The 22,643-nt window shown below is 39.9% G+C and overlaps 1 protein-coding gene and 1 long non-coding RNA gene across 3 annotated transcripts in view; one reads left to right on the forward strand and one right to left on the reverse strand.

Moving 5' to 3' along the window:
* The window catches only part of LOC101173699, a 33,651-nt gene that overhangs the window by 9,080 nt on the left and 1,928 nt on the right, over nucleotides 1-22,643 (reverse strand). For both annotated transcript variants that reach the window (XM_023955258.1, XM_023955257.1), the window contains exons 2-10: nucleotides 8,799-8,996; nucleotides 5,707-7,213; nucleotides 3,624-3,770; nucleotides 3,306-3,429; nucleotides 2,179-2,272; nucleotides 1,852-1,938; nucleotides 1,657-1,773; nucleotides 290-388; nucleotides 69-217 (exon numbers count right to left, since the gene is read on the reverse strand). In XM_023955258.1, the coding sequence (XP_023811026.1) occupies nucleotides 69-217; nucleotides 290-388; nucleotides 1,657-1,773; nucleotides 1,852-1,938; nucleotides 2,179-2,272; nucleotides 3,306-3,429; nucleotides 3,624-3,770; nucleotides 5,707-7,213; nucleotides 8,799-8,996 (2,522 nt within the window). The remainder of the gene's footprint in view (nucleotides 1-68; nucleotides 218-289; nucleotides 389-1,656; nucleotides 1,774-1,851; nucleotides 1,939-2,178; nucleotides 2,273-3,305; nucleotides 3,430-3,623; nucleotides 3,771-5,706; nucleotides 7,214-8,798; nucleotides 8,997-22,643) is intronic.
* Nucleotides 7,132-10,432, forward strand: LOC110015175. Its single transcript, XR_002290306.2, has 2 exons — nucleotides 7,132-7,231; nucleotides 8,767-10,432. It is a non-coding gene; the product is annotated as an uncharacterized LOC110015175 (long non-coding RNA).

Raw genomic sequence — 22,643 nt, forward strand, 5'->3', positions numbered from 1 at the left:
TTTTCCTGGATTTGGCCGAACATGCAAGAATGCCAAAGTAATACATTAAAAACAGTTCAGTTTCATACCTGTAATCTTCAGACTGTGGAAATCTAAACTCCTCCCTCTTCATCCTGGCCAGTAAGGCTCCTCCCTCCCTTTGCAAAGTTACGAGTCTCGCATCTTCAAGTACGTTTTTCATCAAAATCTTCTGCTCCTGAATGCTTTGTTGCACTTCCTGGTTTACAAAAAAACACAGCATGTGAGGCAGCAAAATGTGTGAATCCATCTTGATAAAACCTCTTTGTACCTGAGTGGTGTCCATTTGTTTTCTGCTGTCCACATTCCTGATGGCCATTTGCAACAAGCTGTCAGCCTCCTGCAGCTCATCCATGAAGGAAATGAGTTTCTGAAACAGAACACAGGAAACCAGGAGCTGTGACAACAGGCTGAGCAGCTTTCATGTACTAAAAACCACAAATAAATGTGAATGCATTCATGCTAAAGATGTAAATGACTAAAACGTATTTCTAATGTTGAAGTGAGAGCAGTACACGAGAATTGCTGTGCGTTGAACTCTTAAAAATGAATTTAGTGACGTCAAAGTTTTTTTTTTAAGAAATATTTGCTTTATTCTGATTTGTGTGTTCATTATTCTGGTGTGTGCTGAGGAGGAGAAATGACGTAAACCTGCTCTATTTCAGTTATTTAACATTTGATGTTTATGAATCAATTCTATGTAAGAAAAGGACATGAAGTCAGATCATTAAGTACTTCAAAGTCCCACTCCAATCAACTATTTTCAAAGCACTCTCAGCGGTCTGTCCAATATGTTGTTTTTAGCTTAAATCAAAAAACCTGTGTTATTTTATAGGACATAATTTCTGCAGAACGGCAGGAGTTCATTGGAAATTCACATCTGAATTGTGGGTAGAACGGATGGAACCCCGCCCCCTTTCCCCTCAGAGTAGGGATCTTGTGGCCTTGCCAGCATAATTTGACAAACAAGCTCTTTTTCAAACAGCGTCTTTTGGTCTGCTCCTGATTCACAACGATTTTGATGAAGAAATATTCAGAAATGCAATTTAAACTTAATTTTCATTGCAAAAAAATGCCACAAGAACATGTTAAAAACACCAAATAACACTATTTTCCTTGGAGAGGAGTTTTAGAGCAGAAGTAAAGACAACCATGGGTGCACATTTAGCAACATTGTGTTCCATTTGATATTTGCAGCCAAACTTAAGAGGGGTGGGAATGGCACACTAAATGTCTAATGACTTTTTCTTCTCCTTTTTTCAATGTTTCCATTGGGTTATAATTATATTGTAACACATTCTTTACATATTTATTCTATCAATGTGTTTTAATCTGTGTGAATGAGCCAACGGAGCAATAAACTCCCATGTCATTTCCCCAGGGATCAATAAAGTATCTGTCTATCTAAGCTGACCTCTTGAAGCGACAGCGTTTGGGAAAGTTCTTGGACTGAACGCAATATGCAGAAATGTAACACATTTAAAAGTGTTTTGTTTGAAGAGTAAGTAAAACGTAAAAAAAAAAATCAGTGTAGTGGTTTTACTTAGCTGTGAGTCTTTGATGACAGCAGCACTAAACCCAGCAGAAGCTGACTGTTTCTCTACAAAGTCACAGGTAAAGTTGGTGTGCCTTTATTACCCGGTGAAACTGCAGCCAGTCAGTGTGACTGTACGTGAAGGTTCCTCCCAGGTCAGAGGTCACCTGTGACGCCTCTACTGTCTTGTTTAGGGCTCTCAAAGAAGTCACCAAGTCCATCTGCTCAACACAAAAACACATACTACAAAGGACTGAAGGAGACCACTGCTGTGTTTCAGGGTTGTTGTGGTTCCTGACCTGCAGGCCGGGGTGTTTCTCAGGTCGTGGGCAGGTGTCTTTGTCCATCAAAACGATGATGCAGTGGACCGGATGAAGAGCCTGTTCCTGTTCAAGCCAGACCACAAGTTAGTGAGGAGAACCTGACATCATTTCTGAGCATCTTGATAATCTGCATGATTTACATAACCTGTGATGAAATTTTGCACTGGATAAAGTTCCTTTTTAACCTGACAGGAACAGTAAAGTTATTCTTTCCCAGAGCGGTCAGTTCCCCACTGATCCTGGCATTATTTCCCCTCCTGTCAGCCACGTCTGGGCGTGTGCATGCACGTTTGCCATGCTAACCTGAGCCATTAGCAGGGCTTTGTAGAGGTGAAGTGGAGGAGGCTTCTTCCTGGCATTGATGATTAAAGTCATTCCCAGCTGTCGAACGTCTTTCCTGTGAAAACATTGATTCGCGTCAGGGCAAAGTAGAACTTGTTCACATCCCGGCAATACTTTTGTGTTCAGGGATTCGGCTGCTTTAGGTTGTTGTTTCAACTCTGCAATCCTAATTTTTTTCTCTTTTTATGTCACACGTCTATGCAGGCTTTGCATCTCACACACTCCTTCCAATGGATTCTTCTGGGGAGATGTAGCTGTTGTGTGAGCCCACATCAAACGTGTCTGCTAATTCTGGCAGGGGGCTGCATACCAGACAGCTGGCTGGGAGCCTGCCGGCAGCAGGCTCTTATAGTGGGTCCTTTTACCAAGGACATGACAGAGTCAAGTGAGTTCACAGAATAACTTTGAATATTGACAACTAAATCAAAACAGTTACACTCGTGACGTGATTATTTGGGCTCTTTGGGTGGCAGGTGTGCACAGTTTTATGGTAGAGGTTCCAGCAGTATTGAGTTGTTGAGGAAGGCATTTTACAGCAAAACTTTATTCCTGACAACTTAGAAGGAGATATTTTATGTGGACACTAGCATCTCCAAGCTTCTGCTACCACTTAGAATGAACAAAAAAGATGTATGCTGCCCTCTATGAACAAAGAAAAAAGATGTCTGCTGCCCTCTTGTGGTTGTATGTTCACATTACATGATCCCTTCATCCATCTTCTTACGCTTATCTGGGACCAAGTCGCGGGGGCAGCAGTCTAAACAAAGATGTCCAGACTTCCCTTGCCCTGGCAACTTCCTCCAGCTCCTCTGGGGGGACCCTGAGGCGGTCCCAGGCCAACCAAGAGACTTATTCTCTCCAGCACGTCCTGGATCTTCCCCCTGGGCCGAGCAGTAGGACATGTTCGGAACACCTCCCCAGCTTCTCACCCTATCTCCAGTGATGGCAGTTCTCTGATGCTGATTCCTTCTCTTGCATGGATTAAGCTGCACTCCAGGTTTACATACATGTCTTCAATAAACTACTTCTCTGTGGATATATAATCAGGATTCAACATCCTGATTTAAGATAATTCTTGCATGCTGTACCTTGGTATGGCGTGAAGGTAGAGCAGCAGTTCACAAACACTCTGTGCAGACACAAGAGGGGACATCCACTCCTCTCTGTCTCCGTGGACCTCCACCACTGCCCTGCCGTTCCTGTCTCTGCTGCCTGTACAAGCAGGTCAACAAAACAGAAAAAAAGGTTTTTGCAGCTAAAGTGCTGTATTTTAGAAATTGTTTAGTCAGAGTATGCAAATATTGGTATTTAGAGATGAAAATATATAAAGTTGCCATAGGGAGACAAAAAATAAAAGCATATAGAGGACACAACTGAATGACAATGATAATTTATTCATCAATCACCTGGTAAATAAATAATTCCCAGTTCCAGCAGGCCGCTGATCCTGCTGAAAGCAGATTCTGAGGTTTGGAGGTTCTGCTGAGAGCCTGAGTTTGTTGCAGAAAGCTCATTTGTAAAGGATGGAGTTTCACTTCTGCTGGATCGCGACTCTATTGGAGAAAGAACAAAAAAGGTGAGAAAACAGTTTTCACAAGAAATAATTGGTTAAAGTTATTGTTTAGGAATTTTTTCAAATTATTTTTTAGTTTTTTGCTTTTGTTATAGGGAGCAGTTTGGATGTAGATTTTTTATTTTTTATTTCAATCCCTACGAATAAGATCACAGAATGTGTCAACAAAACAATAAATTTCCAACCCCAGTCTGGCTTGATTTTCATGGTATAGTTCTCTGTTAGCAACATAATTTCACAAACAAGTTACGATTGCCATCAATTTTACTTCTTAGTTTTACCTTTACAAACACTTGCAAGAACTCAGAAGGGTTTAAACCTCTTCTTCACACCTACGCCACTAATTTGCAAAATACCAGTTAGTCAGGACTGTTGCAGAAATTCAGCATCAATTTAAAAGGAAAAGAATTTTTTTTTTTTATAATTCTAAATAAATTTAGGGGATAAATGGATTGAGAACAGTTTATTTGGGAAACGTTTACTGATAATATGGTGTTTTGATCTGTTTTAAAAGCATTCCCAGGGGTCCTTTAATTCTGATTAAGCCATTTTTAGGCAAAATGTAAAAACATTTTGTCGTTTTCTAGGACATAGTTTCTGCAGAACGGCAGTTGTTCATTGGAAATTCACCTCTAAACTCAGATGACTGAAACAACGACGTACATGCAAGTGGATGCACCAGAGACTTTGGCCCGCCCATTGCAGGATGGCTTCCACAGTTCGTGTGAAAAGTGCTAGAGAACGAGTAAAGCTCTTGTAAATGGACATTTGACGTGAGCGTTTGTGAAGTGGAACATGGAGAGTCTCAACGCTCCACTTCACTTCTTGTTTCATTTTGAATGCTCAGTATCTCCCAAATAAACAAAGAAAGCAGCTTTGACAGACTTTCATCACTGTCACAGCAGCAGCGTGACCGCTGAGCAGAGGTTTCAGGCCTCCTCGTCAGCCGCCTCGCAACCTTTTGTACCTTCCCTCATCGCCGCTATAATAATCTGTGGCATGCACGCCTTTTACTCAAGATGTCAGCTTGCTCCTCTGGAGGCATGCCTGTGCATGGAAGTTGCATGCATGCCATGCTGTCTCTCTACATTAGAAGCCCAGTTCTGCATTTTCTTTCTCCCCCTTTTTTCACTGTAGGGGCTATTTCCGTTCACTCCCGCTGAGGAGGAGTGAATGTGGCAGAGAGAACTGAGGCAGCGGAGGGAGAATCCCTGCAGGAAGGTCTGGCTCAAGTTTGATCTCTGACTTTTGAACCTCCTTTCTGAAGAGCCTTTATGAAGCATGACACTGGATGCAGGGCGCCGCTGCAAACACGTGAGGTCATGGCTGAGTTTAACAGTCTGTTTGGCTTGGATGTTGGAGGCTCTCCCTTCACTGAGCAGCAGACTGTTATAGATGACTGTGTCTCCATGATAATAACAGCGTGTGTGTGTTGGGGGGGGTTACTTATTCAACCTTTTTCGTCCTAGATATATTAAGAAAAGAAAATCTTACTTTTAACTTTGGCGTGGCAAAAGGCAAGACAAGTTGAGAAACAAACAAACAAAAGGGTTTCAGGAGAGAAAGATTCCTTTTAAAAACTCTCTGAAATAAAAGTGTCCATTCTAGGGTTTTTTGGAAATTCTTCCAGTCCCTGAGTGCTGCAGACTGAAAGGATAAGGAGGAGTTTGATTTAGCGATTCTGTAAACAGAATCAGTTTTCAAGACCGGTCTGGTGAGATGAAGTGTCCAAAAGCTGGCTCAAAAAATGAAGAGAAAGACAAAGTAAAGTTTTGTAAATTAAAACCAACCAGAGGATTTTACGTCAAGGAAATGGGGAAGTCCAATTTAGGGAAGGGTATAGGGCACAGTGGTGGGCTTTGAAGGGAGCTGTTGTTATCAATGGAATGGCAGAATCACATCCATAAACTTTGTACCTTTTTTTGAGCCCTTCTGCCTCCCAGCCTGATGATCCAGCCGTGCGCCTTTTCTGCTGTGGATCAGATCTGAGATGGTCTCCGGACAAACGTCACTGTGGCTTCTGCTGTTGAGCTGATAGAGAACAGGGCTCCCTGCAGGAGTCTCCGACACCGTGGACAATGACCGTCCTTTAACCTTGTGTTTGCTTACTTTTACAGCCTCCCCCATTTGGTGTAGCTTCAGTTCACCATCGCACGTCACCGAGGTCACATCCGGCGCCGGATGCACAGCAGCTGTGCTGCCAAACTGCTGGGGGGCTTGCTGAGTTTGAACACTCAGATTTGACGCGGTTTCATTCAGAGGGACTTCAGGTTCAGGGATGGACAGAGGATGGCAGTCAAGGTTCTCTGAAGTTTGTTCGCAGCAGTTTTTTGGATTACACTGACAGGAGTCACTCCACATTACAGGATTTTCGCAGCCGTTGCAGATGTTTTCTAGGTGTTCTTCAGGAGCTTCTGGCGTTCCTCTGGGCTTTCCGTCCCCCACCTCACACAGGTGCACCTCCTCCAAGGCAGACAGCAGGTCTGCATCCCCCCTCTCAAAAGCTACCGGGTTGCTTAGTGCTTCGAGGTATGATTCTCTGTACCTACACTTCAAATCTGGATGGAAGAGCTCCAGGCCTGGTTGCATTTGGCTGCATGGGTTACAGGGGTCCTCTGCATGCTGAGGGGCGTGTCTGCAGGAGGCTCTCTGTCCAAGTGGAATAGGTGGGGGAGGCCTGACAGGTTGGAGGGAAACTAATTTGTTCTGGATTTCACAGCTGTCTCTCCGTTTCTCCACAGGCTGCTTCCCGTTGGATATGTCCACCAGATCTACATAATCGCCCTCCATGCCCTGACAGCTATGACTCTCCCAAGTGTTAGGAGAAACCCACCCCACAGGTTTGATTAATGGTTTGGTCCCTAATTTTGGGACTCGTCTCCCATGTTCCACTTTGATAAGTCTGGACTGCACGGGTCTTAGAGATGCTGACATCTTGTCCTGTTTTGGAGGAATCACAGCCCCCACTGGGAGGGTGGAAGAGTTAAACTGAGAGGAAGCAGAAACCTCCTTCGCCTCCGTCTGTGTTTTACCACAAACAGACACTTTCTTTGGTTTGTCCAGGAATTCTGGGATGGCAATTTTAGCCCAAGGCAACTTGATTACTCCCTGGTCAGTGCAAAGCAAACAGCGAGAAAGAGCAGCTCCGTGGCGTCCTTCATTGATGTTATTCAGCCAGTCCTCGGTGAAGATGCAAGAGTAAGAAGTCTCTGGGATGGGGGTCTCCTCAACTTCTCTGCAGCCTTCCTCCAGGAGACTTTTCAGGACGATCCGTGCCGCTTGGTCGCCGAACGGTTCCACTTGGAAGTAGAAGTCTCCAGGACGCAACAGTAAGGGGTTTACAGACGCCAACTGGATAACGGTTTTATCGTGGAGACACAATGGCCAGCCTTCACAGCGGAAAACCACATCCGAGTATCCAGCCTGGGAATAAAACACAAAGTAAGAACAGATGAAGCTTTTAAAAAAACATTTTAGTCTACTTTGTTCTGTCCTGCAGCAGTCCTGAGCTGCATGGACCAGATTGTTTTCACATCACTCCTTTCTTTAGTAAAAAATTTGCCCCTGCCAAATACATAAAAACTCTCTAAATTTCCCCACATAGGAGTACCTACTAAAATTGAATTTGGGACATAGTGAACGACCCTCTTCAAAAAAAGATGACATTACATCGGAAAAAACTGTCATAAAATAAATGGACAGCACTACAAAATGGCGGACGCACTATATCACTATTTAATTAGTAGTGAAGGAATTCACACATGTCCTATAATTCAATTCAATTCAATTCCATTTTATTTATATAGCCCAATATTTACAAAAATAGCCATCTGGATTCATCTGGATGAAGCTCATCTGCTGGACTTTAAACATGTAGTTGTAGATTTAGATAAGTTAATTCTTCTCTATGAGTTCTGGTAAATCGCCTGTCCGTCCTGGGGGAGGATCCCTCCTTCATGTGGGCACCCCTGAGGTTTCTTCGTTTTTTCCAGATTCATTTTTTAGGAGTTTTTCCTTACCGCAAAGGGTGGTCTAAGGCAGGGATGCCCAGTGTAGTTTAGTCTGTTTAGTTAAAGTTTAGTATTATCCTATTGAGTTCTATGTATTTATGATCCATTGGATTGTATGTCTACCTTACAATTAACTGTAGGAAGCCCATTGAGATGACTGTTGTGAATTGGACTGTACAAATAAAATTGAATTGAGTTGAATAGTCATCTTAATGGGCTTCATGCCAGTGATTGTATAATAAACAATTACAAAATCAAACAAAAAGAGCCCTAATAATTTCCCAGAAGTCTGCAAAAAAACAGTGTGCATCAATGCTCACTAGATAGACCACAATGCATTGTATTTTAACAATTTTTGTGAAAAAAGTGTATTTAAAAATATTTTTTAAAATAAAATAACGTTTTTATCTTCAGAAGACAGTGGACTTATAAATGATCGCCGCAAAAAGATCATATCAATTAGATGTTAACCTTGTGAAATCTATGACATTAAATTTGCCGTCTAAAAAAAAGGGTTGTGAGCTCTATGTCCGAATTGCTTTTAAAATCTAGAGTACTACATAGTGCCGCACCATATCGTTTTTTAGTAGTTAGGGGTTAGGGTGGGTTAGAACTAACGTTATTTTGTCAGCTTTTGTTGGTGCCTATTCTGTTCTACATTTTTTTAAAGGAAAAATGTATTTTGGACTTTTTTTTTTCCATTAACAAACTCGGTTACATCCTCTGCGAGTATTTATTAGTACTACAGAAGTACCACGCTCATGCAAAAATGTACTATTCTACAGATATTTTCACATGTAAATAATTTTCATGACCAGGTTTTGTACACTGAGAACACAGCACAAAAATCTGACCTTCATTTAAAAGCTTGTATAAGTGTGTTCAAAAAATGTAAGAAGTGTGCTTAAATCTAGGAGTTGTTGCCTGAGAGTTTTTTTCTTTCACTCAGTAGATTTCACTTTTCAGGATGCTGCAGTAAAAACAAGCTTCATACTCACACATGCAGCCTGCTGGACACTCTCCAGCAGATGTTTGGAAGGAATCAGGAAGTCCAGCAGGCACTGCAGGGCATCGCCATGGTAGCGTTCCTCTATGGTCCGAAAGAGCTGGCTGATGACGATGGGTGCAGTGACCTCAAAAGGAGGGAAGAGGGCCGACAGGGCAGTCTGGATGGACAGGTCCAGAGATTCTGGATTCTGGAGACAAGTCAAAGTCAAGGCTGATGATTTCATGCAGACCCTCTCAACATACGTCACCTTCTTGGGTTTAGTAGAGGAAGCTTTGAGCACCTGCTGATCGGAAAGTTGACTTTCAGTTTACGTGTGGATGTGTCTCTTGGGTGGGAAGTTAAAACGGCCATTTGGCACAACAAATGCATGCAGTGGAGCAGCCATAAAAGCAGCCAACCATGAAGCAGAAGGGCTGCAGCAGCAGGAGGCCAAACTTGGACAATCAAACCACCTTTTTGCGGGAAACTGACGCCGCATGTCAGACGAAAAAAGAGCGTTTTTTTAAGAGCCTCATTGTTGCAGTATTTGGTTTGCAGGATGTAAATAACTATTTTAAAAAACTATCATATTAAACATATTTGTCGATAAAAAGTCAAAGTACATTTAATTTAAAATGTTTTCTCATCAGTATGCTACCTGGAGAAGGATATATTAGCTAAAATGTTGATTATTTCCTGAAAAGACTATAGAAAACAACAGTTTAAGTAAATTGTAAATTTAGGCCGGACTTGTTTAGCAGGATTACTTTTCACAATAATAGCATAAGTAAACAAACATTCTGAGACTGGTATTCTACATTTTTCGGTGTTTTTCTGTTGTCGATGTTCAAGTTTTCTACTATTACAGATGTTATTTTTAATTGGGACACAATCAGAAGAAGTGTGTAAACCCAGCAGATACTACTTAAATAAATAAAGTTTTTTTAGATTCCTTTCAAAATAGTGTTTTTGGTCACATTTTAAACCAAAACCAGTGATATATATCTTTAAATGTTCTGCAGAGATCCACCCAACCTCCTTATACAAAGAACAACAACAAAGAAAAGTTACAAAGAACATACATAGTGTACAGTCAAATAAGATGATTCTGAGTTGAAGTGCAAACATTTTCTGCATGTTTATTTTGTCAATACTTAATTTATAGATTATTTGTAGAAGAAAAGTATATGGTCCATGATAAATTCAGGCGAAGACCAAAAACAAAACATCTGTCTATCCATCTTCAGAAACCCTGTAATTTGGGTTGCTGGAGCCTTTCCCAGCTACTGTTGGATGAAAAGCTTGCCAGTGTGTTGCAGGGTCACACACCTCACCTTTACACCTTGGGGCAATTTGGAGACACCAGTGAACCTATGAATCATGATTTTTGCCTGTGGGAGGAAACGGGAAAGCCCGAAAAAAAAAAAACACGCAACCAAAAGGAAGCACGCACACAGAAGGGACGCAGCTGGGATTTGAACCAGCACCTTCTTGCTGTGAGGCAACCACTACCCCGCCGGGCAGCCCTGTAAAGTTTAATGAATTTTATTTAGTTATTTAAAGAATTTATGCTAACATTCAGAAAAACTTGAAGATGTTAAACAAAAGTTTTTTTCTTCTGCGAAATGTTTTCTACATCAAAAAGAAAAAAAAAACAGTAAATCTGACCCGGCAACAAACCATCCTGAGTGACTTTGTTTCACATCTGCTTATTAAAGAGCGTCTGGTGTATTTGCAGCCCAGAAGGGTCAAACTCTCAAGACTCAAAATGGAAAAAAATAGTTATTAAAGAAAATGTCTGTACTCATGAAAGACTTTTGAGTGCAGTGATCCCAGCTGTGATGGTCTTCACTGTACGCACATACTTTGAATGATCCCCCCAATGTCTGCATCGCTCAGGTTTCCAACGCCAGATGTGCTTCGGGACAAGATCAAGTAAACATTTGGAAACGATTCAGATGAAAGGAAAGCATCTTTAAAGCATTCTTGGTAAACCAGCACAGCTTTAAATTAACAATGTTTAGAGGTCTGAGATTACAGTAGATTAGGACAACTGCCAGGCTTCTGAGACGCAGTTCTGAAGAAACTACTAGGATTTATACGGCACTGCAGGATCATTAAGGTAAAAACTGAAGGGCAATTTTTCTACATGAGTTGCCGTTCATGGTGGTCAGCTATTAAGCCAAAAAAAATCAATCAATTTTGTTTGGTTTGTCTGTAATGTTTCTTTTGTTTTAATTTGAGTCTTTCTGGATGTTGTTCTTGTAAAATGTCTTTTGTGTTCAGCAGAGGAGGAATTTAGATTTCAGCCAAGACGTTCATTACTGGAGTTTAGAAATTTCCTAAATAATTGATGCAACTAAATTAAAATTAAAAGACATGACAAAACTAAAACTAGAATGTTGAAGCTGCTTGAAGTGATTTAGGACTCAGAGTATTACATTTCAATGATACAATTGTTCTTATAAGCCAATGAACCATTTAAAGCAGATTAAAAAAAGGCAAAATGAGGCATTTCAACTCACTGAAAGATCAGGAAACACTGAGGTGAGATGGATCATTTGGAACAATGAGGCAAACAGCTGAGCTTCAGTGGAGGATTGTGCACGGAGGCGTAGCCACAAACAGGTACAAGGCACGCTTCAATCCAACACAGAACGCTGTGGGTTTTGTTAGTAAATTAAAACTCTGCTGCGGGGGTACGCAGAGTGTTTTCGCTTAAGTCCTCTCTTTAACCCTTGTGCTATCCTAGGCACTTTAACATTGGGAGTTGGGTCATCTAGACCCACTAGACAGTGCTCTGAACCTTTTTTCTTCAATGATTTGTGAACCTCACTGGTGTCCATGGACTACATTAAATCTTTCCACCTTCGTCATGGTAGGAAGAACACGTCAATGCAATGGTGGGGTCATAGGATAGCACAAGGGTTAAAGTGCCTATGATAGCACAAGGGATAATGTCTTGTCTATTTGGTGTCTGGGGTTGGGACAGGTGTTTTCTCTTGTAGGCCCATGTTCTCAAATACAAAAAAGAAAGACCAATGCTAAATCCAACTAATGAATTTCCTGTTTGCTACAGACAAACTTGCAGTCTGACTCACCAGACGTAATCTTTGGGCAGTGCTGACATACAACAGTTGTTCTTTGTACTTTTGTAATCACAGTTAAGGGTTGAAATGCTTATTTTAAAATGACTAACAGGTTAAGGGAGTTCTCAGAAACGCTGGCTGTAGAATTTTAACAACTTTTACTGACATTGCACTTATTTTTAAATTTCGTCCTTCACCTTAGTTGTCTAAATTTGAAGTAATATAGTATGTAACTTTGTGGATGGTCCAATAAAGGACTATATAAAATCAAATCAATAAGAAACTTATAAAACATCACTTAAAATGTATGCATAATTGAGATTATGATACCATACTGATTGTCTCAATGAAAAGTTTGAAAGAATACTTAACCAAAAAAAAGTAAAGTTAAGGGTTGAAATATAAAAAAAAATATTTTGACATTTCTAAAACATAAATACATTATTTTATTAATGAACTTGAAAGCTATAAGTAAACGTTATAAGATAAACATGATCAGCATAAACGTCAAACACTAATTGATAGGTGGGGTATCATGAAGGATGTTTTTTAATTACAGCTACAAAAACTAGTAAAACATTTTAATTGGGTTATTTGTTGTTTGGAATTATTTTTATTTTACAGAGCTATGGTAACAGACAATTGCACTGTGGTGAGATCAATAAAGTTTTGTTCTAATTTCAACAAACTTTAGTAGTCCTGTTTGCCAAAGTGTTTCACACATTCATGCATGCACTCAAAAATAAAAACTTTTCATGTGCTACATAATCAGGACCAGGATTTGACTTAAATCACTGCACAATAACTTTTTTAAGTTAAATTTGTGGATGATATGCATAAAGGATATTAAAAATATTCTAAGAAAACAAACTACAGATAGAAAAACAAACAAAAGCTGCAGTGGTTAAGACTTGACAGTTGAAATGAAGCATTTGCCAGCTCTGAAGGATCTGGATAGATTGCCGTCACCAAGAACCACAGCAGGCGGGCCTTTCCTGCAGTCAGCTCTCAGCGGCCTGCTGTGCTGAAGTCGTCTCACAGCCTCGCAAAGGTTTCTGCTTTTAGATTCTTTCCCTGTTTAGCCTGATGGCCAGAACAAAAACAAGAGAGCAGCAGCTTCAAAGGCCTCACACTGGATAATACTGGGACTTTTTCCACACCCAGGAGCATTTGTGTGCTTCAAAATATTAATAATAATAAAACACCACGTGCTTTTGTTTTTAATCCAGTGTAGATCTCAAGCGTAAAAGTCTAATTTTTCTATTCACAGGTATTAAAAGTGTTTTTCATTGTTCTGTTTAGCAGGTGCTGGTGGGGTATGACGTTGGATCCAAATCAATATCAATATTTGGGAGTTTGCATTTTTCTATCGTTGCGTGTCTTCAGAGGAGCAGAATTCCTTTCTTGTCTTGATAGTCCACATCTGTCACAATAGATCACGAACTGGAGCGCGGAAAAGCTTTGAGGCGAGCTCTGGAATCGTAATGCATCACAGCTGTGTCAGACTGTCTGCAGTCACTGAACTCTGGGCTCTGCTGTATTTCTGGAAGCCAGCTCTAAACTTGAGGTCATCTCCAATAAAAAAGAAAAAAAAACAGCTCAGAGTTGAATTCAACAGTTCCTTACTGCTGTTTTATTCATTTCAGTGCTGTTTTGGATGTGAACACTTGTTTCATATTTTATCAAATGCCCAATAGTGGTAACCCCCCCTTTTTTTTTACAGTTTGTAAAAAACAAGTATTGTAGCAGCTTCATTTTCTAAAGAACACATAACGTAGGCCTAAGCGTTTACCCTAAAATGGTAACTTAGTTAGGTCAAGTGAAGCCCTTGTTAATTAAAAAAGAAAGATTTTTTTCCTATTTACTTTACAATTATTTCCATTTAGACACTAATTTGAATTTAAAGAAAAAGATTTACCTTAAACAGTTAACATAGGTGTCCCCGATGACAGAAAATATAAAACAAGTTGCATTTAAAACTCACTAATGCTCATAAATGAGACATTCAATTATTTGGAAGATGTTAAAAACAATGCTTTTTGTTTAAACAAATTGATCAATAGGCATTAATTATTTTTGAGACGTACTTCAATCATCTTTTAAAGTATTGTCAAAGCGTTCTCAGTGGTAATGCCATTTGTATGGAGTTCATTCAGTCTCATTAATCAGAAATGCACACAACCTGTTTCACAAATGCACATGCTCTGATTCACAACTTTAATTTTACACAAACGTGCATTATAAATTTGGAAATGCAGTGTTTCACAAACACACACGTTGTGTTTCACAAATGCACAATAAGTGTTCTCGCAAATGTGCACGCTGTGTTTCACAAAAACACAATACATTTTCAGAAAATGACACTACATTTTACAGAAATGCACAACAGATGCTTCACAAACATCATTTTTAGGTACACTTGTAATATGAACTCACAGATCTTGTAAATTTTACAATGTGCATTCACAAGCCCGCTCTCATTGGTGAATCTCCCCCACATTTGTGAAAGATTTCTCTGCGGTGAATATTGAGACTCCCTTCACGCTGCAGGTCAACTAATGTCACCATTGGCTAATGAATTTGTCAATCAAACTCATCAGCAAAGCAGGCGTGCTCGCTTTCAGCAAATCGAATGGCCCCATATACTTTCTCCAGCTTCCACACTGATGTCAGAAGTGAAGGTGCACGGCACACAAGCATGGCGGAAAGGTTTTAAAGTCCAGAAGATGCAAAGCCCACTAGTTAGGAGTAACAAAATCATCCATTATCATCAAAGTCAGTATTGTAACTCTGTTCTAACTTTTGGAGTAATGCAACAGGATAGTTGGAGGCTGACTCCACTCTCAGCCCAGATTTGAAAAATGGATGGGAAAAAGGGGGGGAAGTGTATTGATCTGTGATTGACAGGGAGGTTGGCTTGAGGTAACGTCTTTGTTATAGAGAGTGGTACAAAGTGATGCCAGTTTCTCCACAGAACTTTCTGTGGAAGTTGAAGATTTTTCTCCTCCACCTTGTCATGATCCAGACCGAAGGGAACCGGTGTCTGAGTGCTAAAAGGACGCAGCATCATAGCTAAGGATAAAGTATTAGCAAACTATCCCGAGTGAAACATTCATTTCAAATCTCATCACCAGGACACAGTTCGCTGGATTCAATGCCAACTGCATTCAACCACTGTCGCCTTGCTTTTAAGTCCACTGGAAAGTTGAACAAGCCGGTAATTTTTGACGAGCAAAGGCAATAAACTCACGAGCCATGCTAAAGCTAACACGCTAACGACCAAGGGGTACAGAATCAAAGATGGGCGGGGCTTTTTGCCACCTGTGTGAAAGCTGGAGAAAGTCTAGGGGGGCATTCGATTGGCTGAAAGCGATCACGCCTGCTTTGCTGATGAGATTGATTGACAGATTCTTTAGCCAATGGGAAATAAGTTGACCTGCAGCCGTGAAGGGAGTCTCAATATTCACCGCAGAGAAATCTTTCACAAATGTGAGGGAGATTCACAAATGAGAGGGGGTATGTGAATGCACATTGTAAAATTTGCACGATCTGTGAGTTCATATATATTACAAGGGTACCTAAAAGTGATTTTTGTGAAGCATCTGTTGTGCATTTCTGAAAAATTGATTGTGAATTTCTGAAAAATGTATTGTATTTTTTGTGAAAGACAGCGTGCACATTTGCGAGAAACACTTATTGTGCATGTGTGAAACATTTCGTGTGCATTTGTGAAACACAACATGTGTTTTTGTGAAACAGGTTGTGTGCATTTCTGATTATTGAGACTGAATTAACTCCATACATTTTTAGCTAAAATCAAAAAACCTGTGTCGCTGTCTAGGACATACTTTCTGCAGAGCAGCAGATGTTCTTTAGAAATTTGACTCTGAGTTGTGGGTGGGACTGTTGACGCAGACTTAGCCCGCCCCTTTCCCATCATCCATCTGTTTACATTCACTTCCGCTAGCTTAACCTCAAGCTAACAATAACTGGGCAACAAAAACGGTGAGCACTATTGGAGCTATCCAGCCGTATAGTTTGGATCCAGATTCCGGCTCATACAAGGAAAATAAAGCATTCATGGATCTAGTTATGTGCAATTGGGTGCATCAGAATGGGGTGGAGCAGGGAGCTTGTGGCTTGCTTGTAGTAGCTCCCACGTCACACATAAAAGCTTGTTTCACCGACATATTAACATCTGCTCCTGTTTCACAACAATTTGAATAAAGAAATACTGTCAAATGCCATTTTAAGCTTAATTATTTCCTCCATTATGAGAATAATACCGCAAAAGCATGTTGAAAACATGGTTTTCATCTCTGTTGGTCTTTAAAGGTGATGCACTTTTCTGCTTCACTACCTTCATTGAGCTTTTGCTCTTCGTCCTCAGGCTAAAAACCTACTACCATCTCCCTCATATATCTAACTTCTCACCAGCCGTCATCTGTTCCCTGCCCTCCAGAGTTTGCGGTCTTGTCCCAACTTATCTCCGGTAGAACTGTTGCTGTGCCCTCTTCTTCCCTTGGTCAGACCATGAAAACCGTTTTTTCATGGAAATCTGGCACACATTTCTCAAACTCTGACTTTTAAACTAAACAATGCAAACATTCATTCTCCAGCTTCTCTCCTTGTTGAATAGTTCTGCACATTTCTAATTACATAGCACTGTAATCATTAAATCACAGACAACACTGTTTCACAGTAATAAAATGAAGAGAAAGATGTGTGTGTCAAACTATCTTTTTACAGATTAAGTCTTTTCCGGCTTTCCAAGTTTGCTAATCCTTCAATTTAATCCAACTAAGACCTTGGGAAAATTACTCTTCCACCTTAATTCCAACTTTTTTTCAACCCTGCTGCAGTGAGGCATGAATCGTCTTTGTTTGCTCAGACTGCGACTGAAACATTTCTGTGTGACTGATGTTTTACTTCTGTGCCTTTGGCTCGTAATAATTGAGCAGCTTCAGCATAGCTCAGTCTGAAGCCAGTTCAGATGACCAAGTAAAACAAAAGAACTGATGGAGGGTGACTGTCGGGTCAGTGAAGTCCTCTGTCGACCTCTGCATGTGACACAGTTCTGTGAAAAGCTGAGCCCAAAGTCTTCTGCTGGAAGCCAAGTGTGTGAGCCATCGAATCACAACTATGGGACTGCAGTAATGTTTGCATCAAATAGGTTAGTTCAGTACTTTTGATATCTGGTTTAAATGATTCTGCAGACTTAATACCACAGGTATTAATTGGATAACATATCCAAACACCTTATTTTCCACAATATAGGGCGTACCGGATTACAAAGCTAGTCAATGAATTGTCTCTTTTCAAAATTATGTCCTATGTCCGCTCCAAACTATAACACACATTGAGACAAAAGAGTCAGAGATAAATCCATCAGTCAATCAGACTTTATTAACTACGTTCAACATAAGTCTAGAACAGGGGTGGGCAAACTTTTTGACTCATGGGCGACAAACGGTTCTAACAGTCTGACCAGAAGCAGATGTGTGGAGTGTTTTAATATTCCACCTCACAAGAGAAAACATGGAATAGCATGGAATCTGGACAAAAACATGACTGAAATTAATATTTTAAAACAAGCATCAAGACTGTGACTTTTGATCTCGTTTTAATTGCAATTGCAACGATGGGTTGACATCCCTCAAGGAAAAAGAAAAACTTAGAGAAGTGCTGCGTTTAACCCTTGTGCTATCCTAAGCAATTTAACATTGGGAGTTGGGTCATCTAGACCCACTAGACAGTGCTCTGAACCATTTTACTTCAATGATTTGTGATCTTTACTGGTGTCCATGGATTACATGATATTTATTCACCTTTATCCACCTTTGTCATGGAATAACACGTCAAAGTAAGGGTGGGGTCATTTAAGATAGCACAAGGGTAAATTGGTGTTGGAATGATCAGAACAACAACTGTCCGACTGGGAAAACATACATGAACGTCAGAAAATCTAAAAACTTTCCAAAACCACATGAATGAAGAGTAACTTTCTGCTCCTAAACAAAAGTCAATGTATTTGTGATGTACCATCTGTGGGGAGACACTAGGATTTCAGAGAAAATGAGACATTAGTAGGGATTATTATTATAATTTATTCCAGTTTGGCGGGCCAGACTACATAGTTCAACGCACCGTGTAAGGACCTTCCTCTAGAACTTGTTTGTAACACGCTATACTTTAGCCACGTTAGAAGCGTTTGCTGTGTAATTTCAAACCTTGCTTGCATCCCTAAAAAAATAGAATTTCTTTCGAATAGACGCTATCAGAATTATTCCATTTATAAGGCGCCCTGGATTATAAGGTGCACTGTCATTTTCTGATAAAAATAAGGCCATTAAGTGTGCCTTATTGTGTGGACAATACGGTAATTAAAGTCTGTATCTGTTTTAGTATTTTTACATTCAAATTTCTGGGGTGCAAGCTCACAATAGTATGCTATTGCTAACATGCTAATGCCAATAAGTTTAGATTACATTTTACTACATGCTTCATCCAAACTTTCACTTTCTGTTACCAAATTTAGTAAAGAAAAAGTTGGAGTTTCTCAAAATGACCGCTGGAGGCAGGTTGCAGAAGTCAGCCATTCTCAGTTGTCTCAAAGGTTAAAAGTCCAACTTTACACCTAAAATGTCTGGGAGTTTTTTAATATTTATTGTTTTTTGTTTTTTTTTATTAGTCTTGACAACTCTTGTATCAACCCTTTTGGATTTTTTTGGATAAATCCCAATGTCTTATATTTTTGGGGGACGGTGGATTGGCATGTATGTTGACCAATCGAAAACGATCTTATCTTACCCTTTTACCACTGGGGCAACATTAATAAGTTAAGCCAAGTAAACCTCAGTCAACATGCCCTTCCCACTTCAGGCTTCTTATTCTGTGCAGAGTTAATGGCAAACATCAGAGATTACTGCATATATCTGATGCAAAATTGCCTCTACTTCTTAAAATTCATGAAAGCAAACAGTTTAAATAATAGGAAAAAAATCAATTAAACTTTTGGCAACCCAACAAATCTTCTGTGGCCAAAGAGGAATCATCTTTTAGCAATCTCCGAAACATTAGTGATGGCTACCAACCTACTGACAATAAAAAGAAAAAGCTGATGTCATATCCTGGATTTTCTGATGCTTTTCCTAACAGCACAGTTTGCATGACTTGCACAAGCATGGCAACAAAAGTAGAATTTTAAAGACTTTTAAGTCCAAAATCTATTAAATATTATAGATTCTGTTGACAAATGGAAACAACAAACCCTAACAACACTGTAATTAAGTTAACTGCACAATTCTGAAAACTTCCACCAGACAGCGAGAATTAAAGGAGCATTTCACTCCCACACTGAGCAGCATTCAGTCAAACACAGTCTTTATCTGCAGAGACTGTCCAGCTGAACACATTCCACCCCTGCCTCCTCTTCACCTTCAACAAGGGGATTCCCTCTGCCCTCACTATTGTCCACTGCAGCCTGTGGTTTAACCCGAAGAGCCTCAGAGCCCAACAGAGGTCATTGTTTGACCTGAATGTGCACGCACAAGAGACATTTCTTTAAAGATTCAATCTCTCTTTGTCTTGTCCACCGTTTAGGCCCCCTGGGACTTTTCCTGTTTTGTTTTGTGTTTTTTGCAGAGTTTGCTATTAAGCTAATAAGTGCAGGTTTCACAACTCTGCCTCAGGCGGCGGCTGAAGAAAGTCCTGTCTCAGATTCGAGTCACAGTCTATAAACAAACTGTCAAGCTGTATATCGCAGAGTGTTGGTGTCCCCTGCCCAGATGAGTGAAGTTAAGCACTTGACAATGAGACTGCGTGGCTGGGATGCTAACCTGAACTGAATAGACGCGGCTCTTTATGGGACACACAGACAGCATTAAGATGGTGTCTACGTTCTGATTGGCACTTAAAATTGCTCATAAGAGGTGGACTGGCGTTTTACCTTCAGGCTGAAACCAAAACACAAGCACAGATGACACATAAGTAAAGGGATGCCATTCACTCCTTGAGTGATTTCTGCATGTACAGACTGGGTTAATAAAGGCTGAACAGTTTAGCCATTACAAAGCACAAACAGGCCTGACTCTGCTTGAATCAGTTGTTTTTATAGCCATATTGTTTTATGCCTCTCTAAAAAGTTTTTATCAACCAGCAAACAAATCCACATTAAGAAGTTGGACCTCCGCCCTGCAGACACAGTTTCATCTCCATTTTGAGTGATATCTTTGTCTGTTGTTTGAAAGACACCAAAATGAAACACATTTTAGCCTCTTAAAGTTCTACATTTTATCACCATGTAGGGCACCAGAAAGAGTCTCAAATATGCTAGGCTCATAAAGAAAACATAACACGCTGGAGTGATCATGTATTAACCACTGACTGTATATAAGAACAGGAGTGAGTAAGAGAGTGTGACATCATTCACAGAAATAAGCTTACTTCCAGCTCCAAACAAATGAAGGCAATTCACCATTCTTTAGCATTATAAACGCCGCCATGTTGGAGCCAGAGGTTGTCAGAAAGCAGTTGTTGGTCCAAGTTGGTTTGAGTCAACGTTTCTATGGCAACCACTCTCGCCAGTCAAGAGAGAGCTTGTTGGAAGGCCACACTTCCACCAATTAAAGGTGGACTACACGAAATCTGTCAATTAAATGTTCTGAACATTGGACATGGGACCCAGCAGCAAGCTCCACCTACTTTTATTGAGGCATCTGATTGGCCAGTTTAGAACTTGAATAACTTGCACAACAGAAATGATATCATGAAAAAAGAGGATTATCAAAAGCATGTGTAAAAAAAAGTATCACAGCAAGCACTGGTATTATGACAAACAGAATGATTGAGTATCAGCTGTTTATTTCTCTGCAGAAGGGAGGCATTGGGTTCCATTTCTAGAGTCTGTACATTTGAACCCACAACCTTCCTGGTTCAGGGCAGACTCTGCTTCAAGGCCATGAAGCTAGAGACAGTGATGAGTCTTGGGGGAGTCATTCTAATTATATTTAGGATATAATCAATCATAGCCCCAAATCTATCAGCGTATTGCCAAGATCTCTGGGTTACTCTTTGGAAAAAATGTTTTTTAAAACTTCTCCTTCAACAGAGGCTGATCTTAAAGAAACACAACCCGACAAGGTTATGATTTTGAAAAGAGAAATATGTTGATTGAGCCTGAAAATGTTCACACATAGGAGTTAAAAATCCCCACAACACAATGGGAGCAAAAACTGATAAGACATTTGAGGAAAAACATCAGCCGTCATGAAAATGACTCATCTCTGCAACCCCCACAGCATGCGTTTCCAATGGAACACCTGTATATTCAGATGACTAAAGGTGTGCAAAGGCTCTGCAAAAAATTTTTGGCTTGCTGTCATTGAAATGACAGGATCAGACAGGCAAAAGTGAAATCAGCTGGAGAATGTGAGCAAAGAGAGGTTGCTTTAGACAAGCTTCTCGTGGCAACATAAGAAGTTCTGAGCATTTTAGTACAATTTATGTGATATATTCTGTGTGTACTGCATCTTTTTCCAAGGATATGGTCATTATTGAGTAAATCTGTTGGAAGCTTTTAGATTTGTTGACAAATGTCTTTATAAACTTGATTGACAGGACTTAACTGATTTATTTTAAGCATCAAAAATGTTAGTACTCCAATAAAAAAAATTACAGAAAAACAGATTTATCAAACCCATTTCAGATAGGCCTATCAAGTAATACGTTGAGTAGAAATTCAAGAAAAAAATGATGAAGATGATGCTATCTTCTTGGCAATGTTAATATTACTCATAATCACAAATAGAGTATTTTGCTCTAACGCATACTAATGTCAAATTAGATTAATTAATGATTATCAATTCAAGTCAAATAGAGCTAATTAAAATACACATTGAATCCTTTCAGTGTAGTAATCCATGTGAAAAAAATATTATGCAACAAGCCACCAAGAAGTAAAAAAAATTCAGGAAACAAATCATTAAATAACTGCTTTTAAATAAATAATAAATGCTTTTATTTTGAAGGCACTAGATTAAGAAACTGTGCTTATTGCTCAAGCAGTGCTGTCTGCTTTCGTTAAAAACATCAACATAAAAACTAAAAATGGAGAAGAAAAATTATCGTTATCATTTAAAAAAGATGTTGCTTGTTGAAGGATATTCTGGTTTGATGCACTGATCCACATGACAACGCTTTCACACAGCACAACCTGTAGTGTAAGAGTTTGTATGGTTAGCAGAGACACTCCATATTCTAGTTAAAGTTTCCTGTTACGGTCAACTCTGTGATGTTTGAGACAAACTCTGAAAATAATTTCTTGTGGATGATCATGTGATGCGAAAGCTAGAAACCAAACTAACATCCTAAAACAAAAAGCAACTTTAAATTTCAAAATTAAAGTTATCTTGTGTGGTAAAAACAGTGCTGTGCTGCACCAGGGCTCAAGTGTTGACTAAAGCACAAATCTCATGCTGCTCCAAAGTCCTTGGAAGGAAACGTTTGCCCTTGCCGGTGAGTGATTGTTTTTGCTGTAACACAGTAACTAACTGCAAAAGGCATTGCTGATTTGTTATAATGTCCTTCTGAGACATAAAGTCCCGGTCAGTAATCTGACAGTTTGGGCTCTGCAGGATCATGTGACTGTACGTTAGGGTGGCCACAGAGGAAAACATCACTCATGCTAAAAGTAAAACAAACAGCTACAGCTATAAAAGCTGGCCAAACAAGTGTACTGCAGAGAGCATGTGGGTGAGTGTGCATGT

Source organism: Oryzias latipes, chromosome 5 (genome assembly GCF_002234675.1).
Source record: "Oryzias latipes chromosome 5, ASM223467v1".
Taxonomy (NCBI): domain Eukaryota; kingdom Metazoa; phylum Chordata; class Actinopteri; order Beloniformes; family Adrianichthyidae; genus Oryzias; species Oryzias latipes.